The following is a 20,461-nucleotide window of genomic DNA, read 5'->3' on the forward strand; positions in this document are numbered from 1 at the left end:
TGTCCATGCTGTTTGTCCATGCTGTGTCCCTCAGCCCTGGGCTCAGCATTCCCCAGCAGCATCTTGTCCTTCTCTGTACATTCCCAGAGCTGAATTTATAGCTATTTAATAATATTTCTATTTATTTAGTAATATTCTCTTTGCTTATCTGCCTTACTCTGCCCCTCGGTGACAGAGAGAGCAGCAGGTCCCTCCTGGTTGTTCATGGTGCCTCAGAGTTACTGGGCCCAGTCCTTGCTGGGCTGGTCCTGGGGTCTCTGTGCTTGAGATGACCCCAAGTGTTGGAAAGTCTCTTTTTCCCAGCCCTGAGATTGAAGAAGGAGTCAGGATTCTTCAGCTCTGGTTTTCAAGGTTGTTTATTCTCTGTTATCCATCACATTCTTTTTCTGACCTGCTGAGATCTGTCCAGCAGGGTGATCTGTGCCCACTGACTGCCCCAGAGGTGGTGTTATCTTCTTATACTAAGAACTCTTTGTACTTTATTTACAGTAATTTCCCAATACCTATCACCTATGTTAGACAGTCCATCTCCACTCTAAACCAATCCAAAATTGCCACCATCACCCAGAAGATGGAGGCCAAGGAGAAGAAAGAAGAAGGACAAGGCACTCCCAAATCCCTCCATCTTGGCTTCTGAACCCCCATTCTAAAAATCCCAAAATTCTATTTTTCTACCTTGTGACAAATTAACTATCATTCTCCTTAAACTCTCGTGGCTTGTAAATCTTCACATAAAATTGATAATTTTCTCCATGGGTTAAAATCAAAAGCACAGGTGTCTTTGGCTTTGTGCCAAGGTCTCTGAGCCCCCAACCAGGGACCTGGACCCTCCAGGGCACCCAGAGGGATGTCCTGGGTTCTGACAGGGCTTTGTGAGGCTGGGAGCACACCTTGGGAATCCTGGCTGCTCCCCACCCCCAGGCATCTTCTGCAGGCTCAGCCACTGAGGCTGGGCTGGGTGGAAATCAAAGCTCCAGCCCCCTGCTCAGGAGGGATTTCAGAACAACTCCAGGTCTTTGAGGCTGTTGTGGCCTTGACTTGGGAATGTCAGGAGTCCCTTCTGGGGGCAGGAGGCTGGGATTTGTGTGAGTATCTTCGGTTTGGCTCTTGGAGGGTGTTGATTGTTTGTTGCTGAGTGCTGCAGTGAGGGATCTGTGCTGACAGCCCCTGCCCACAGCCCTGGCAGCTGCCCTGGCTCTGCTTGCTCAAGGTGCTGCTTGCCCTGGAGCAGTTCAAACTTGGACTTCCAGCCCCAGTCCCATCATTTATCTGAGTTAAAAGATGATGGCAAGTGGTTATTTGTAATTACTCTGCAGGAAAGATATGTCATGAGGCAAGGGGAGGTTGATGTGCCCCATGCACAGGAGGGCTTGGGGAGCAATTAGGGTGACATATGCTCCATCCCAGCACCTCACACCTGCGTGGGCTGTGCTTCAGTGGGGTCCCTCTGCCTCCTTACCACCTTCCATTCTCCTCCTCACTGCTGCCAGGGTTTTACTCGGCTCTTCATCCATGGCCCTGCCTTGTGGCTGCTGTTATTAATAGGAATGACATGGGCAATAATCACAATAAGGTGGAAAATGAGACTAATGCCATCCCCTGGGCTCTGCTGCTGCAGCCTGGCTGAGGCCAGGTGATTTCCTATCTGCCAGGTGAGATCTTCTCAGGGAAGTGGAAATCAATGAATAACAGAACAAGCCAGTCCTGAGGAATCTTTCTGTCTGTACTGACTCTCCACATAATATACAGATAAATGAAAGATAGATAATGCTTCCAACCGAGTGTGGCAGCCTTCCCAGAATCTGGGATATGGGAGACTCTCACTCCAATCAGCCTCTTTCAGCTGAAATCCAGTCATTAGTTAAATTCATCAAGGGGCTTGAAAGCAGAAAGGGAAATTCTTTGACTTGTGCTTAACCTTTGGGTGATTGCACCTCTTGAGAGAATGAGCAAATCAAGTGGAGCTGCCCTCCCCTGTGTTTGTGAATGAGCCGTGGGGCCATTCACTGAGATTGGGCATTATTCACTTTGTATAATTCCTGACGAGAGCTTTAAAAATAAACACACCATCAAAGGGACTCTGGGGAGATAATGCAAGAGCAGGAGTGCAGCAGGATGGGCTGGGGGCTGTTCTCCTGTGCTCTGCTCCAGCAGCTGAGCAGCCCTGTCCTGGCTGGGAGGAGCAGCAGGGTGTGAGACTGAAGCCGGGCCTGCCCTGCTCCCCTCCTCACTGCGTGGGCATGGCTGGGAGCTGATGGCTCTGATGCCAGCAGAGCTGGGGGCTCTGGGAGGCTGTGCTTGCTGCTGGCACTGAGCACTGTGAGTGCCTCCCCTCTGGGATCACCGTGCTCTCCCTTGGCTGGGCCCTGTCCTTCCCCCAGCAGTGATTCCTTTGAACACCCTCTGTGTATCCTTCTTTGAAGCTGTTTTGGCTGCCTCCATTGTGGAAGGGCCGGTGAACACAGTGTGGGAAATGCTATTGTGGTTTTACAGGGCTTTGATGTTGTCTGAACAAAGGGCAGCTCTGTACAAGAACAATTTGAGCAAATGGCATCCACTCACCACATTTCTCCCTCCTCCCCTCACAGCCTGTTCCTATTCCTGCCTCCTGCTCCCGTGGAGGAGGACACAGTTTATGTAACACAGATTTGAAAGGGAACTACCCAGAGCTCTCATTTTTTACTGTTACAACTCTACTGATGCAGTAATAAATGATCTAATAGAGAAACACTTTCCTGCCTTAAAGATTGTTCATATTCCCAGAGACCATGGTGCTGGAAACTTTGAGGTCCTTGAAGTTTTCTTAGGAGATGGTGAATGATGATAGATTTATTTAGGGTTTTATGTGAATGTGGCTCTTCATAAAGTGCATTTTGGATTCGTGAGAAGCTCTGTGCTGAAAAGGATCTTGGAATCTTGTGGGCTTGCAGTGATTATTTATCCCTGAAAGAGGAATGGACAGGTGAGAGTGGTTTGAATGGCCCTTTTGTGCACATTTCAGTCTCCATGGACCACTAAGCCCCTGATTTCTTCTTCAGGCTGGCCCACAAGAAGCCAGTAAGTGTTGCTGTGTTGGGAATATTTAGTTAAACTTTGCAGTAGTGGCTGATTTCACTCAAAGATGTTTAATCCTCGACTGCCTCACTGCAGGCAGGGGCTGAGGTGGAGCAGATGTTCTTGTCCAATTGTGCATCCTGGCTTGGGGAGTGAGCAGAGCCAGGGAAAATGCACCAGATTGGAGGCAGAGGCTCACCCATTCCCCAGAATAATTTTCTAGTTGGTTCTGTCATGTGGAGCTGGAGCAAAGTCCCTCTGCAGGGACTCAGCTGGGTCATGGCTCAGAGATTTAAACCCTGCAGAGGCCTGGGAGGAGTTGTAAGCCCTGGCTCAGAGGTCACTCTGTAAATGTGCTTTGGGCAGCCATCCTCAGTGGTGTTCCTGGGCTTTTTTCACCAGGATGTGCTGTGGATACAGCTGGGAGAGGCATTCCCCTTCCCTTCCTCTCCTTTGGCTCGTGTGGGTTTGCTCCAGACCTGCTCCAGTAACGGGGTCAGACAGATCCCACCAGCTCCTGTAACAAACAGGGAGCTGTTCCTCTTACTCCTTTTATTCTTTATTTTCCTGCTTACTTGGATGGGGACATTTATCTGATCTTGATAAAGGTGCCACAAAGGCATGGCCAGAAGAGAAAGTTGTAAAATCTGGAGTCAAACTCCCACTTTTGAGCACCTTTTTATTCATTGGAAGCTCCAGTGTGGCATTAAAGACACCTTAAAGCCCTTTGGCTTTGGAAAATGCAAGGGGAGAAGGAGGCAGTGGGGATCTTTGGTCAGATGGACCTTTCTGAGCTCTCCCAGCCCTGGTGAGGACAGAGTTCAGCATCCCTGGCACGTGTGCTGTCAGAGCTGGGGCCTTGCAGAGTCCCCTGAAATCCTTTTTTTACTCTTTGCTGTTGTTGTCATTTTATTTTGGCAGCACCTCTAATGTAATTCTGGATTTCCAGTGGCCACGTTCCATCCTGGAAATGCCACCAGACAGGAAGAGAAAGCAAAATCCTCCCAGCCCTTCAGCAGGAATGGTTTCCTTCCTTTCCTCTGGCTTTGCTCACTGTTGTAAAGCACTCACCTGTTGTGCTGGGAGTGAGGGAGCATCTCTAGAGGGAGGGTTTGTGACTGAGTTCTTGCAGGTTTGCTCTGGAAACCTCTGGGGGAAATCCTGGGAAGGCTGAGCTGGTCCTGGAGGTTCAGGGATCATCCCCCCTGTTCTGTGTGTGTTTAACCTGTGCCTGGAGTTAGACAGAGCCTTGTCTTTTTGCCCTTTTTCTTTTCCTCATTAAATTCATTGCTTTGTGGTGCTGGGCTGTGGAAGTGGCCCCTCCTCTCTGTGCCCTGTGTTTGTTGGACAGTGCCTGGTGCCCACCCCACACAACATCCCAAGAGTTCATCTTCTCTTCTGCCCACTGTGAAAGTTTTTCCTGCTCCCCACAAAGTGCTCTGCAGGCTCCTGTACAGCAGCAATGATTGTTCTCAGCTCTGCAGGTCCCAAATGCTCCTGGGCATTGCTGCACTCATGTTGTGAGGTGAAGGCATTGAGGGATTTTCTCTTTGGGCTCTTTACTTGGAACAAGCAACTGACAAGAATAATTGATTTTAAGAGGAAGTAGGATTTCCACCTGGCAGACAGGCAGTGTTCAGGGGATGGCACACTGAATGTCCTTGTCACCTGCTGCATTTCTTCTCGCTGCTTCTCCTTTCCTATGGGTAGGACACTTTCCCAAATATCTAAGTTCCAGTTTTTGTAAATTTACAAGGCTAAGATTTTGTGAATTCCTCTGGTGGGCACAGAGAGCATAACTTTATTTCCATCAACCTTCACCCTACAGAAAAGTTCTGTGTCTGAGAGAGTGTCTTTAATATTTCACTATTCCTATAGGGATTATCATTCTTCAATTCCATTCTTTGGTTTTGGCAATGGCCAAATTGTAGATGGGATGAACATTAAGATGTGGGAAATGCAAACTTCTGCCTCAGCCAGTTAAACACAGTGAATTCTAGGGCATGATTCACCTGGCTGGAAGGTAGGTTGCTGAAATAGCCAGGATGAATCACACTCCAGATGTGCCTCTTTCTCTTCACTGGCTATCAGGGAGTCCAGATGACTCCCTCAGCTGCAGTGTGGGAGAACCTGACTTTATGGCAGAGAAGCTCTGTCCAAGGTCTTTGGCTGAATACCTCTGACCACAGCAGTAAGCTCAGCCTTGAAGCCAAGAGACGTGAACTTTCTGGAGTGAAGAGCTCCTGTGTTGAATTCTCTGAGAAAATAATATTTCATGCTGACCTTTCTCCAGTTTGTCATCTCCTGCTGCTGCAGATGTCAGGTTCTGTCTCCATAACCCTGCCCTGAGAGAGCTGCATGGCTTCATGGATGCAGCAAGATGTCTTGCAAGATAAATTAAACTGGATCTTTTCATTTGAGGCCCTGACATTCTCTCAATGGGCTCAGCACGTGGCATGGCTGGAGCTCCAGTTCTCGCCGTCCTTTTGGTACAGGCTGAGCTGGATTTGTGTTCCAAAAGGGCAAGGCTTGCTTGCAGGATTCCTGGGATGTGGATCCCTTCCTGGAGCTGAGAGCAAGGGCTGGCAGTGATCACTGAGAATAAAGGACTTGGAGCCTTTCTCCTTGAGATCAAGAACACCTTGCAAAGCCCCCCCAGCTCCTGACATCCCCTGAAAGCACCTTCCAGACCTGTGTGTTAACAGCACAAAAGGGCTGAGGTGTCCCTCTGTCTGTCCCTCTGTGTCCCTCTGCAGTCCCTGCCCGCTCCTCGGAGCTGGGATTTGTGCCTCGGGCTCAGGAATGGATTTTTGCAAAGTAGGCTGGGAGGGTTTGAAGCACAGTCCCTCTGAAGTTTGGGCTCAGTGACGTTTCTGTGGCAGTTTGTGCCCAGAACTGGCTGTGTGTGAAGTGACAGCAGAGGCTCTGTCAGCTGAAGCAGAAGCAGCAGGAACACGGCTCCTGCGTAATAGCTCTGTTCCTGGTTCCTCATCAGTGCAGAAGGGACTGAAATACCCAATGGCATTAACAAAAGGAACAAGTGTCAGGCCAACCCCGTTCATTTTTTGACAAGAAAACTGATTTTCCAGCCAAAGAGAACGTACTCTAGAGCATTTACTGAGAGGAACTGAGTGCAGGATCCCTGTGAGCCACGGGTGGGAGGTGGCCGTGGGGAAAGGGGGACATGTGAGGCATTTCTGGGAGATCTCTGTGACACTGCAATAAATATTTCATGCTGTTCCACAAATCTCTGCTAAAGTCCCTTTGGGAATAGTATTTGCAATTCTGGTCATCTGTGTTCCAGAAAAATGCAGGCAGGGAATGTGGAAGCCTGAAAGGGCTGGTGAAGTGCCTGGGGGAAGGAAAAGCTGGGGGCTGGAAGGGCAGAACTTCCCTACCTGGGAAGCCAGACCTGGACAGTGTCCATGAATATGGCAGAGGGGAAGCCCTGGTGAAGGAGAAGAGCTCAGTCCTGGCACAAGAACGGATAAATGGTACCTGGTCTCAAATGTATTGTGGGGTTTCTTCAGCCCTGAAGTCTCATCCCCTCCAGATCTGTCCTTGGGGTCCCTGTGCTTTAAACTGATCCTTATTTATGAGAGCATCCAGGAACCCTGACTGGGGGCAGAGCAAGGGGCTGTGAGGAGGCACTGAAACACCTCTGAGCATCCAGCTGTTGCACTGGGCTCAGGAATCAGTCTCTGTAACTGGTACTTCTCCAGATGTGGCTCCCCTGCTTTGCTGAGCCAGCTCTGGGGTGAGCTGGGGGTCCACCACCATCTGACTGCAGCTGCTGCTGGTTTGGGTGGGACCCTGTGGTGCCCAGCTCCCTCCAGCTGTGTCTCAAAAGCCCAGATGTGGGATGACCCCTCAGTGAAGCAGGAGGTGCCCACGAGTTCAGCCATCCCCTGAGGGCTTGTTCTGTGCCTGGTCCAGGACCTCGTGAGGCTCGTGAGGCCAATCCCCTGTATGACACACAAAGGGGGCAAAGGGGACCAAGGTTTCTTCTGCAGCTGATTTTGGATTAGAAGGGACAATTTGTCAAAGTGGAAGTGGGAGGAGCACAGCTTTGCTTTGCTGCCCACTGAGTGGATCTGTCTGGATTTGGAGGATGAAGGGCACTGCCAGGTTAAGCCTTGTAGGTCTTGCTGCTTTGTGTGACTGAGTCCACAACTGCAGGGCTGGGACTGCAGCTCCTGCTGTCCCAAAGCCAAGGAGATCAGAGTTGTAAAGGAGAGCCAGTCCAAGGCAAATGGTAAATCAGGCCCTTTAATCTGTTGACTGGATTGTCTGGATGACTTCAGTGTTCTCTGTTGATGCTGAGAACCTGGAGCTGTGCTGGAAGGTCTCCTTCAGGTTCCCACTGTGCAGGCAGTGATTAACAGGGGTTTGGGGATGCCAGACTTGCATCAGGAGCTTCTCCACTTGCACACCCACAGTGAGGGGTTATTGTCTGTGTGCCTTGTGTTCCTCCCCCAGCTGTGAGGGCACTCTCAGAGCCTCACCTCAGCAAGGTCTGGAATGGCCACAGGGTTGAGCTCTGTCCCTGTGAGCTCAAACTGGGACTTGGAGGCAGCCCAAGTCCATGGTCAGGGTGTCTCAGTGGCAGAACTAAAGAGCCCAGGATGGCTCTGACAGGCTGATTAGCGCATGGGGAAAATCTGTTTTTGCTGGGGCAGCCTCAGTGCTCAGCACAGAATGCCTGCAGTGGGCAGCACATAAACACAGTTTATTGCTTTGGTAAAAGCACACAGCTGTCACTCAGAGGGGCAGGGGGTGTCCTGGCTGGATGCATGGCTGCTGGTGTGGAAGGCACCAGTGCTGGGATGCTCTCTCTTACAGAGCAGGAGTTTCATGGCTGTCACAGAGGAGACCTGGGCTGTGCTGGTGCACTTCTGAGGCTCCATGAGCTCCACAGAGATGTTCCTGAGGTCCTGTCACACACCAGGCTGGCCTCATCCAGTGCCCAGGGTCCACAACCTGCTCCATGCAGCCTGACCCCACAGCCAGGAGCAGCAGGATTGCCCTGGGCTGTGCTGCAGGCCAGGGCTGGGCAGGTCAGCAGCGTGTCACAAGGGAGGGGTGTCAGTACATCACCAGCACTAAAACAGGCAGCCTCCAGTTTCAAAAACCCTTCTAAATACGTGCACTAACTTTGCTTGGATCTGCATGGAAAGCCTCTGACATTTCAACCAAAGTGAAAATTCCTCTGCAGGACACCATTGCTTGTTGTTGGGCATTGCACATTGTGTCAGTGGAATTGTCCCTGACAGATGTGCCTGTATGGAGGGGGAGGGAGGTGCCAGGCCCTGGGGAACGTGGGACACAGCACCTGGAGCTTGCCTGGCATGGCTGGCAGCAGGATGAGGGTGGAGGGAAGGGCAGGGCAGGGCAGGGCAGGGTGGAGCTGCCATGGAGATGTGGTTTGGCTGCGAGCTGTGCTGCTGTGCTGCTGTGCATGTGAGGGGCTGGGGCTGCAGCCATTCCCTGACTGTGCCTTTCTCTCCCCAAGCTGATCAGTGGTGGTTCCATTGTCAGTGCTGAGGCAGTATGGGATCACGTCACCATGGCCAACCGGGAGTTGGCGTTTAAAGCAGGAGACGTCATCAAGGTCCTGGATGCTTCCAACAAGGACTGGTGGTGGGGTCAGATCGACGATGAGGAAGGATGGTTTCCCGCCAGCTTCGTGAGGGTGAGTGATTTTCTGCTTTTTACTGCCCTAAGGAATCCCTGCCCATGCTCAGCACATCAAGAACTGAGCTCTCACTCAGTTTTTCTTGTGTTTGTTCTCACTGATGCTGATTCCCCCTTCTTTGCCTGTTTTCTGTCCAAAAAATGGGCAGCAAAGAAGGTTTCTGCTTGCTGCTGCCTCCCCAGCACACAATTGTTTCCCCTCTGGTGCAGCTCTTGTGTTTCCCCCAAGTTTGGCCAGTGCCAAGAGGGAGAGATCCATGACTGGAACTGGAGCTGGGCTGCCCAAAAATGTTCATGCTGTTACTCTGGCCTGGGATAACAAATTGTGTTTGGGATTTTGGGATAACAAATTGTGTTTGGGATTTTGGTATTTTGGGATAACAAATTGTGTTTGGGATTTTGAGTCTGACCCTGGAGCCAATGGTGGCAACAAGTCTGGAAAATGGATTTGTGTCACGTGTGATTGAGGTGAAAACCTTCTTGCAGAAACACTCTCACCTGTGTCACTAACACTGTGCTGCAGCTGGAAAGGCTGAACAGAACAATCTCATTTTGTTTGCTTAATTTAAACACTGAAATATTCTGGGCCAGTTTAACCTCTCAGTGCACAGACCAGTGCTGATTTCTTTGTGATTCTGGGAAAAAGATTTAACAGCCCTTTGGTCTGCTGTCACAAACAAACAGTCTGCAGGAGGTTTAAGAATAGTCTAGAAAACACTGTCCTGTTTTTTTAAAAGCACACCAGAAAAACAAATGAACCAGTGTCCTTAGGGCCCCAGCCCATGGATCATGGTCTTGGCTGAACTCCCCATCTCTCCCTACACTTTCCTAAGGCTGGGAAGGTGGTTTTAGAAACTGGGGGGAACAAAGGGGAGGGGAATCAGTGAATCTCATACAAATGTCTGGAACAAATCCTGGATCCTCATCCTTGATGCTGAGGGTAAGAACAGCCTGACCAGGCAGGTTTCTTGCCTGTTCTGTCCAGTATCCCAATGAGAGCAATCCTCCATCAGCTCTGCAAGAGGCTGGCTTGGCTGTTCCATCTGGGAATCACTTGTTGAGGGCAGCAGGGACCTGCCCTTTCCCCTCCTAGAGGGGAGCAACGCCTGGCTCTGCTGCCTTAGTGAGAATTAATATTTAAAAACAACAGTTCTGGCCCATTTTGTCTGCAGGTCTTGAAGGGAGGCTGGGGAGAAAGATTTGCCCCTCAGGTTTCCAAAGCAGCTGAATAAGGAATGAAAGAACTGCGAGAAGAGCAGATGATCACTCACATCATGAGCAGGCTGCGTTTTTCTCTGTTGTACTTTGAGCCCTGCTTTTTTAAGATGATGCCAGAAAACTGCCTGATTTAGCCTGGGTGGTTCTAGTTTTACTTGCAAAATAATTGCTTTTCTTTATATCTGTATTTCTCTTCTGCAAGCACAGAAGGAAAAGGGAACAATATGTTGCATAGAATATGAATAGTATTCAAGTGAGGGATGTCAGACAGACCAGACAGGTATAAAGCCAAATAGGATTAATTTCAGGATATTTCAGACTTCAGGCCTCTTGTAAGTACTAACAGGAGTGCAGGAGAAGATCACTGCACAGTTGGGCTCCTCTCAAAGTCCTTTGAATCACTTCTGAGGACAAAACTGGGCTGGGAACCCAGTTTGCAATGAGCTGTCTGACGCTTCTTGCTCTCCAGCCAGATCATCTGAAAACCTTTGGCAAAGCATTTGGCACTCACAAAATCTCATAGCAGGGAACTTCACATTTGCAAGTGGAGAGGAAAACAGGAACCTGCTGATTCTCTTGGCCTCCTTTACATGACAGCCAGGGGTGGCAAACAAAAAGGCTCCTGAATTCCCTGCACACACAGCAATTGTTGTCTCCCTGCTCACACCTGCACTAATCCTCTTAGTAGCTTGGGGCTTGGATAGAAGGAAGGTGGGGAGAGGAAACCACAGAGGTTTAGGAGCTCAGGAACTTTCAAGGAGAAACTGGATGGAGAAAAAGCAATGTTTATTTGGGGGAAGAGAAAGTACAGCATAGGAGAAGTAAAATTTGGAGCCAGCAGGGAATGGTGAATGGTTTCTGCAGGGAGCTGCTGCACTCAGGGAGAAGGTCATGAAGGCCCCTAAGTCAGAAGGGTGGATAAGAACTCCAGATCTAAATGTAAGACCTAGCAACAAGCTGGGTTTAGACAGGTGAAGGTGTCTGTGGTGTATTTTAGTGCCTGTTCTGAGCACACTGGACACCCACAGGGCACAGCTGTGGTGGCTGCACGGTGTCTTTGAACATCCTGTCAGCTTCCAGTGGTCTGACAGGTTGGGAGGTACAGCTGAGAAAAACCAGCAGGAATTTCAAACAAGATTTCACATTCTGGTGGTGGAAATGCCACTTGTTTCCCCTCTGTGGATGGCAGAGCCTTGGGCTGTCTGTACATTGTGGGCTACAGATGAGTTTTTGCATAACCAGCACATTGACACTGGCTCAGAAAAACAGGCTCAGTGTTGGGAGGGAGGGATTTACAGCACAGAATTACAGTCCAGGGCTGCCCATGGAGCCATTGTTGTACCTTGAGGTCTCCTTCAGAAAGCACAGCAAAGTTTTGATTGCAGAGCCCCTCATCAAGGCTCCCAAACAGCCCAGGTGAGACCCTCCAAACACAGGAAATCAAATGGCTTAATGTTTGGGCTCTGACATATTTCCACTGCAAGAGAAATAAAAAGAGTAAAGCTTATGGATGCTATGCAGTGGAATCTCTCCTCAGAGACATGGCAGAGTGCCCCTGTCCTGGGCAGAGAGGGGGATTTATTCCTGTGTAAAGCTCTCCTTAGTCTCTTTGGATACCAGACTGAGCTTGCAGAATATATTTCTTCTCACCTCAGCGATGCTGAGTCTCCCTTCCTTATGTTGCTAAGCCAAGGTAAAGAGCAAAACTGGAGCTGAGGAGCTTTTACTGCAGATTCTTGTGGTGCCTGGTGACTGAAGAGGGGAAGGAATGGTCCTGCCAAGGAGCAAGGAGGGGCTATAAAATCCTCATGGTCTCCTCTTCCAGGAGAAGGTGCAGGGGTGGAGAAGTGCAGGGGTGGCAGTGCTCCATGTTCTCTCTCACCACTGCCTTGGTTCCCCCAAGTGTTGTAATTTTAGATTGATTTTCCTGCTGAAAAGCTGCCTTTGACCCACTTTATTTTCTGCTGCTAAAGGAAAAGTGCTGGATAAATTGGAGTGAGCTTTTAAGGCACTGTGGAGAAGGAGACTCTGAACCCAGAGCCTGGTCCCAGTGCCTGGCAGCTCGTGCCTTTACTGGGCAGGTGGGTTTAGCTTTTAGCTGTTCCTGCTCTGGATTGCAGGTGCAATTCCCCATTTTGCTGCCCCATCTGCTTCTTTTGGCCTGTAAAATCTGATTGTATCTTGTTGAGCTGCAGCCCTTGCATTAGCATTCCCTCAGAGCCAGGGCCATCAGATTTCCCAAAGAAAAGAGGATGGAGCTGCACAGTCAGAGCCTTCTAAAGGAGATTTGATTCTCCTGTGGTAAATCCAGCTCACAAATAGCAGTGATGGAGGCAGGGCCCAGCACAGGCAGCACTGCTGGGGACAGGCTGAGCTGCAGAGTTTGGGGTTCCTAAAGGCAACTTAGGAGCACCCCAGGGCTCCCTGTGCCACCTGCAGCCCAGACAGGGCCCCACTGGCACTTCCCTGGACAGGCTGGTTTGGAGGGGCAAGCCCAGCGTTTGGAGGCCTTTCTTAGAGTCAGGCAAAGCAGGCAGGAATCTCCACAGCCCCTCCAGGCACAAACCTGCAGAGCCCCTTCCCTGGGCCTGCCCTACCTCAGCCTGGCAGGGCTCTGAGGGAGCTCTGAGCTGCTGCTCTTCCCTCCTGTGTGCCACCAGGGCTTGGGCTTTGGGAAATGGGGGGCTGAGCCCTCATTCCCAGGATTTGGATGGATGGATGGATGGATGATGGATGGATGGATGGATGGATGGATGGATGGATGGATGGATGATGGATGGATGGATGGATGGATGGATGGATGGATGGATGGATGGATGATGGATGGATGATGGATGGATGGATGGATGGATGGATGGATGGATGGATGGATGATGGATGGATGATGGATGGATGGATGGATGGATGGATGGATGGAGGGATGGATGGATGATGGATGGATGGATGGATGGATGGATGATGGATGGATGGATGGATGGATGGATGGATGGATGGATGGATGGATGGAGGGATGATGGATGGATGATGGATGGATGATGGATGGATGGATGATGGATGGATGATGGATGGATGATGGATGGATGGATGGATGGATGGATGGATGATGGATGGATGATGGATGGATGGATGGATGGATGGATGGATGGATGGATGGATGGATGGATGATGGATGGATGGATGGATGGATGGATGGATGGATGGATGATGGATGGATGGATGGATGGATGGATGGATGATGGATGGATGATGGATGGATGGATGATGGATGGATGATGGATGGATGGATGGATGGATGGATGATAGATGATGGATGGATGGATGGATGGATGGATGGATGGATGGAGGGATGGAGGGATGGATGGATGGATGGATGGATGGATGGATGGATGGATGGATGGTGGATGGATGATGGATAGATGGATGGATGGATGGATGGATGGATGGATGGATGGATGGATGGATGGTGGATGGATGGATGCACCTTGCTTCTGCTGCCAAATGTCCTGTTCCTTGTCCTGGAAGAGGATGCAGGAGATGCTCTGTGCTTCCCAGCAAACTGCATCCACATTCCCAGCCCTCCCACACTGGGCAGGGGCCGGGGCTGGCAGGGACAGCTCCGGGAGACACACAGCATCTCCTGCAGCTCCTCACTCCTCCTGGAGGCTGGGAAAGGGGAGCACCTCAGGGCAGGCTGAGCCTGGAGGCTGCTGCTGCTTTACTTGTGCAGAGCTCTGCACCACGGGCCCTCCTGGGCTGCAGATGGGCAACCTGATGAACTCCTCAATGCAGAGGGGAGTGTGGTGGGAGAGGATGGACAGGGATGGGGATGGACAGGGGTCAGGGATGGACAGGGGTCAGGGATGGACAGGGGTCAGGGATGGACAGGGCTGGGGATGGACAGGGATGGACAGGGCTGGGGATGGACAGGGATGGGGATGGACAGGGCTGGGGATGGACAGGGGTCAGGTATGGATGGACAGGGGTCAGGGATGGACAGGGATGGGGATGGAGAGGGCTCAGGATGGGACAGGGCTCAGGATGGACAGGGCTCAGGATGGGACAATGCACAGGGATGGAGAGGGCTTGGGAATGAGACAGAGCTCAGGATGTGACACTGCACAGGGGTGTGACACTGCACAGGGTGGGGATGTGACACTGCATGGGCTGCAGACAAGGACACAGCCCTGGAAGCAGCTCAGGGAGGCAGGAAAAGGAGCAGATCCCGTGGGAATGGAGCTGCTCTGCCAAGCAGGGCAGGGTGGAGGGGTGGGAGAGGGTCCTGAGGCTCTGTGCTTCCATGGATTTCTCAGGTTATTGGAGCCTCTGGCACTGCAACCCCTGTCCTGTAGAATCCAGATTCCCTGGGATGGCAGCAGCTCTCTGAAGGATGTGTGTGTGTGTCATTAATCTGCCACATGAGTTAATTGGGAGTGAGAATCCAGAATGGCACATTATCTCTGGTTGTGTCCTTGTGAATATCCAGTGGCAGCAGGTTAATCATCCAGCTGGCTGCTAACATGTTTGCTTTGTTGTGGTTTCTGATCATTATGAGGTGATCAGGCCTTGGTGCCTGTTGAAGGAAAAAGTCCTCTCCATCCAGTGCCTGCACTGAGCAGGGTAAATCTGCAATAATTGCAGGTCAGTGCTGCTGGCCCAGCGCCATTTGGGTAAAGCTGCAAGCTGATAAATTGTATTGACAGAAATTTTATATCATAGAATCACAGACTGGTTTGGGCGGGGGGGGACCTTAAAGCCCCTCCAGTGCCACCCCTGCCATGGCAGGGACACCTCCCACTGTCCCAGGGTGTCCCAATGTCCAGCCTGGCCTCGGGCACTGCCAGGGATCCAGGGGCAGCCCCAGCTGCTCTGGGCAATTCCATCCCAGCCCCTGCCCACCCTGCCAGGGAACAATTCCCAATTCCCAGTATCCCATCCATCCCTGCCCTCTGGCAGTGGGAGCCATTCCCTGTGTGCTGTCCCTCCATCCCTTGTCCCCAGTCCCTCTGCAGCTCTCCTGGAGCCCCTGGCAGGCTCTGGGCTCTCTAACAGCCTGTCCCATGTCACTGAATGTGTCAGGCACACTCTGCCCTCAGGGAAGCTCTGGTGGCTCTCCCCATGTCCCCATGGGAGGCTCCCCTTGCCCTCCACGTGCCTGAACAGATTTTCCAGGAATCTGCTCCGAGCTCCTGCTGGGCTCTGGGGTGAGCCTGCCTGGCCTGTGGCTCCCTGGCTCTGCCTTTTCTCCCTTTCCAAAAGGGTGTCAGTCATGGAGAACATGAATTAGCACAATGCAGCCATCAGCTCTCCCTGGCTCCCAGAAGTGCTCCTTAGGGAAAAGGGCCTTTTTTCTGTGATTATTTTACTTTTATCTGCCTCTGCAAGTTCTTGCATTACACAAGAGCTGGTCATGACTTCCCAATTAGGGTTGAATTTTGGAACAGGACTGGGAGCCTCATGATAAGTCTGTTCCTCTCCACATGGAGGGGCCTTTCAATGGGAAATATCACGTAGTACCAGCATTATGCAACTTGATTTTTTTTTCCTGTAGTTTTTACTGATTTCTTTTAATTCATTCTTGATACAAAATGCTCAAAATGGCTTTCAGGGCTTGGTGGTTTGGTTGCTGGGTGTTTTTCATGGCCTGGGGGAAGCCCTCCCAGTGCTTATTTTACACCCCCTGATGTTTTCCATTGCAGAGGTGTTTAAAGAGACCCTGAATTTATTATTGTTTATATTTGTTCTATTATTGTTTATTATTTATTATTTATCCCTAGAAATCCCCACAGGGATGGCAGCCACCCATCCTGAGCTGGGAGTGCTGGAGAGGTGGGATAAAACTGAGAAGAACAAGAGTTCTGAAGTTTCTTTTCTAAGAATGGAGATACTTGCTCTGAGAGGGAGAGGCAGCTGTGCCTTGTGCCCCTTTGGAGAGATGGGGAGCAGACAGACCTTTTTCCAGGAGTGTGATCTCAGCTGTTCCCCACAGGAAGGAGGGAAATTCAGGCATTTTTGGGACCCCCATGTGTGTGGAACAGAGGGATCACCCTGTCAGAGGTGCTGGGTTAAAACAGGAGCGTTTGCAGCTGTGTCCAGCTCGCTCAATGGGACATTTCAGAAGTTTTTAGGGAAAGGCCAGCATCTCCCCAGTGTGGCTGTGCCACCTCACTGTCACTGCAGCTCCATCTCTGAGGCACAGGGATGCAGCCTGGGCTGGTGGCACTGGGACTGAGGGCACAGTTAACCCTTGAGGTGCCACCTTGCCTTGGCCCAGCACGGCCCAGCTCCCTCCCAGTGCTGGGAGCTGGAGGTGCAAACCCAGCCCCAGGGGGGTCTCACCAGTCTCACCCAGCTCCTGGGTGAGAACAAGAGTCCGGGAATGCATTTCAGCCCATAGTTCAACAGCTCCATCAGTTTTTCCATGATTATCCCCGGGTTTGGGTGAGGAAACCTCCTCCAGCTGCAGGGAGTGGCCTGAGGTCAGTCCTGAGCTGCACCTCAGCTTTTATTGCTCATGGTCCCAACTTCAAATGATGCCCTGGAAGAAGGATCTTTGCTGGAATTTCAGACAACTTCAGAGGTTTAGATGGAAACAGGAGTGTTTGAACAACACAGTGGGATTCATCCTTCCAGCAGCAGAGGCTGGAGGGTGCAGGGTGGAAGCACCTTCATCTGCCTCTGGAGCTGAGAAAATTGTTGCATTTGTTTTTAATCTAAGGCAGAAGTCATCTAGACTAGAAATGTAATTTTTTTTTCCTTTTGGGAACATGGATTCTAGCAGGAAGGAGCAAAAATTTCATTAAAGAAGAAAGCAGGACTCCTGAGATTTGCAGATGAGGAAGGAGGGAGTGTTCCTGCTGTGCACAAAAGGCAGCCTGAATTTGAGGAATCCTGGAAGTTTGTAAGTTTGCTATCTGCCTTGGAGTTTCAAAGCCTTTAGGATTCATGACTCAGGTTTACACACACATGCCTTGTAATGATTAGATCTTTCTGGCTTTTTTTTAAGTGAAAATCAAATTTTTTTCTCATGATCACCTGACTCCAGGAAGTAGAGCTTTAAAAATGTGCTCTGCTGCCAAACTGGCAGGAATTTCATCAAACCTGGTAACAAGATGTTCCTGTTGGATTTGGGAAGGCTGCAAAATCCCTTTCTGTAGGAGAGGAAAAGCAGGGTGGGAAGTTATTTTAAACTTCAACCAACAGGGTTTAATCCCCACACTGGTCCTGCTGGATTTTCCACATCTGTTTGTTGGAATGCCAATGAAGCTGCCACCAGGACATGTCCCTTGCAGGACTCCCTGTGCCATTCTGGCCTTCCCAGGACCCATTTTCCCTTCTCAGGGTGCCCCCAGGTTTTCCCAGCACTGAAATTGGTGGCACTGCTGTCAGTAGTTGGCCCTGAGGTCCCTTACCCTGACAGGGACATTGCTCAGCAGCAGCACTAGCCTTATTTATTTATTTAAATTTTATTTATTTTTATTTATTTTTCAGCAGAAACCACTACTCATGTTCATGGGGTGTTGCTCTGCCCCAGTGGACCCCAAACCTCTTCCAGAGGAGGGTGGGTTTGCTGAAAGAGGCACTTTTCTAGCCAGATTTTGGGCTAGAAATTTTTTGTTTTTCTGAACAAGAGACATTTATTTCAGCTTGCCAGGAGAGGTTTTCCATGCTGGATTCCGCTGTGTTTGGTGGGATTGGATCAGCAGCTCCCTCACAGTGACCCAGGGCTCAGCCAGGCCTCCCAGTGCTGATAGAAATCCTACAAAGCCCCTTTTTGATCCCCCAGATTTGCAGCATCATTAACATCCTGCTACAGAAGAGATTGGTTGGGGTTTTTTGGTGTTTGTGGTTTTTTTTTTCTTGGCCTTTACAACTCCCTGTGGGAGGGCAGAACGTGGGAGCTGCAAGAGGTGATTTAGCAGAACAGCTGCTGGTTGGGAATGCAGGGAAGGAGCAGGGGCAGGTTTGGAGGTTTTTACTTTCCTAATTTACAGGAACACTGCCCTTTACAATCTGTGCAAAGCCCAGTTTAAACTGAATAATGGGGAAGCAGGAAACACTATTAACATTGAAAGGAAGCCTGAAGATCAGGTTAATGATGCTGCCTGGTTTGCTTGTACTCTGTGTGTGGACAGTTCCACTGCTCACAAGAAAATGTATTTTTAGTTTGAAAGTCCCCAGGATTTAGGGACTTCAAACACTGAGGAGAGAAATTGCCTCATTTCCATCACAGCTGAGGTGGTCTGTGAAAGACAGAGGTATTTCTGTCAGCTCTAAGTTTTATTTAATGTTTGTTTACAAACTACCCTGAGCCCAATTTGAGTCAATCAGAGTTATTTGAAGCAGCTTTTGTGGGAAAAGGTAACAGAAGGAGCCCTTGATCCGTATGGTGTGTGCAGAGCACAGGCTGGTTCAGACACACAGGGGAGAGGTGGAATTTGCAATTTCTATGCATGCTTTTTATTTGATATTGGAAAGCAGCTTCAGTGTGCTGAGAGCACACAGATCCTTTTTCACTGCTTTTTGTAATTTTCAGTGCCCAGTGCACCTGTCCCAAGCTGCCCTCAGCCCCCAGGTTTAGGACCCTTGCTCAGGGGCATCCATTCTGCTTTGGGTGCCATGGTTTGGGGATCCCAGTGCTGGGGTGCTGAGATGTGGGATTTGCCTGAGCCAGGAAGGCTGTTCCTGTGAGCTGATGAGGAAAGCTGCTGAGAAATGGAATCAGGGCTCCTTCAGAGCCTGGGAGGTTACAGAGCTCCAGAAACACAGCCCAGAGCTGATGTGCACTTCAGATCTCTGGACCAGCCAGATATCTCCATATAGAATCCACATGGACATATCTCCACCTGGAATCAGTCCCCTGGGAAGGGCTCAGCCCCGCTCCCAGAGGATCCTGTGCTCAGAGGGACCCAGCTGGGGGTGGCAGGAGCTGGGACAGTGTGCTTGTCCCCAGCACTGCAGTTTCCCTCAGGCTGCCCTGTCCCTCTCAGTCAGGAGCTCTTGGCAGCGCTCACTCACTCACTCACTCACTCACCCTGTCACAGGGGGCTTTCCCATCTGGGGTCAAAGCAGCCAGCACTGCAATCCCCAGGAGATGGGGAGTGTTTGGGGCTGGTTGCACCAGTATGGAACTGGGCAGGGAGGGCTGGGAGCTCTGTGCACACCCTAGGGGCTGAGGAGGGCTGGATCCAACGTCTCCCAGGGCCCTGCAGCCCTGAGCCAGCCCTGCTGCTGCTGGCAGTGATCCCTGTGCTTGCCTCTGTCCCCAGCTATGGGTGAACCAGGAGGATGGCGTGGAGGAGGGAACCAGCGAGGTGCAGAACGGGCACCTGGACCCCAGCGCTGACTGCCTGTGCCTGGGCAGGACCGTGCAGAACCGCGACCAGATGAGAGCCAACGTCATCAACGAGATCATGAGCACCGAGCGCCACTACATCAAACACCTCAAGGACATCTGTGAGGTACCTGGGGCTGGGGAGCCTCTGGGGGCTGGCCTGGGGCTGTTCCTACTGCATCAAACACCTCAGGGACATCTGTGAGGTACCTGGGGCTGGGGCACCCCTGGGGGCTGGCCTGGGGCTGTTCCTCTGCATCAAACACTTCAGGGACATCTGTGAGGTACCTGGGGCTGGGGCACCCCTGGGGGCTGGCCTGGGGCTGTTCCTACTGCATCAAACACCTCAGGGACATCTGTGAGGTACCTGGGGCTGGGGAGCCTCTGGGGGCTGGCCTGGGGCTGTTCCTACTGCATCAAACACCTCAGGGACATCTGTGAGGTACCTGGGGCTGGGGCACCCCTGGGGGCTGGCCTGGGGCTGTTCCTCTGCATCAAACACCTCAGGGACATCTGTGAGGTACCTGGGGCTGGGGCACACCTGCCCATGGTGAGGGGCTGGCAAGGGCTGAGCCTGGGTTTGTCCCTGGGTGATTTGGGAACAAGCTGAAGTGTCTGAGGACTGTGTCTAACGGAGGAGCAGCATCTGTCAATATGTATTGACAGTTCTGAGAATTTCCTGCTGGATCTGATAATTCCTTTAGTTTGTATTAACCAAAAGTGCAATTTCCTGACCTTTATTCCATAGCTCTTTGACTAAAACATGATGAGGTTCAGATCCTTCAAGCAGCCCTCTTAATTAAAACCCAATGCCATCTACTTTTGAACTTGTGATTGAGGAAATTAGGTTGTAATTAAACCAATCAGTTACCCATGTCATCTGTGCCTTTCATGTCGGGTTCACAATTTCCCCTGGCTCAGGATGGCCCCCATTTGCCTTTTTTATGGCGAGACTGAGGGCAAAACATTTCCACCATGGGAAATGAAGAAGGGAACCAGCAAGCAATGGACTGCAGTGACTGACCCACAAATCCCCAACTTGGTTCTTGTTCATTAGGGTACAATTAACCCCTACAACCCCTTAGGTTCAGGATTAGTGCCCTGAGCTGACCCCAAGGTGCAGAGCCTGTGGTGCTGGGTGTCTGGGAAGGGGAACACGTGGCT

At 50.9% G+C, this 20,461-nt stretch overlaps 1 protein-coding gene across 11 annotated transcripts in view; it reads left to right on the forward strand.

Moving 5' to 3' along the window:
- The window catches only part of ARHGEF9 (Cdc42 guanine nucleotide exchange factor 9), a 179,380-nt gene that overhangs the window by 100,930 nt on the left and 57,989 nt on the right, over nt 1-20,461 (forward strand). For all 11 annotated transcript variants that reach the window (XM_066559268.1, XM_066559258.1, XM_066559257.1 and 8 more), the window contains exons 2-3: nt 8,567-8,746; nt 19,233-19,424. In XM_066559268.1, coding sequence (XP_066415365.1) covers nt 8,621-8,746; nt 19,233-19,424 — 318 coding nt within the window. In that variant the 5' untranslated portion in view covers nt 8,567-8,620. The remainder of the gene's footprint in view (nt 1-8,566; nt 8,747-19,232; nt 19,425-20,461) is intronic.

This window comes from Molothrus aeneus, chromosome 14 (assembly GCF_037042795.1).
Source record: "Molothrus aeneus isolate 106 chromosome 14, BPBGC_Maene_1.0, whole genome shotgun sequence".
Taxonomy (NCBI): Eukaryota; Metazoa; Chordata; class Aves; order Passeriformes; family Icteridae; genus Molothrus; species Molothrus aeneus.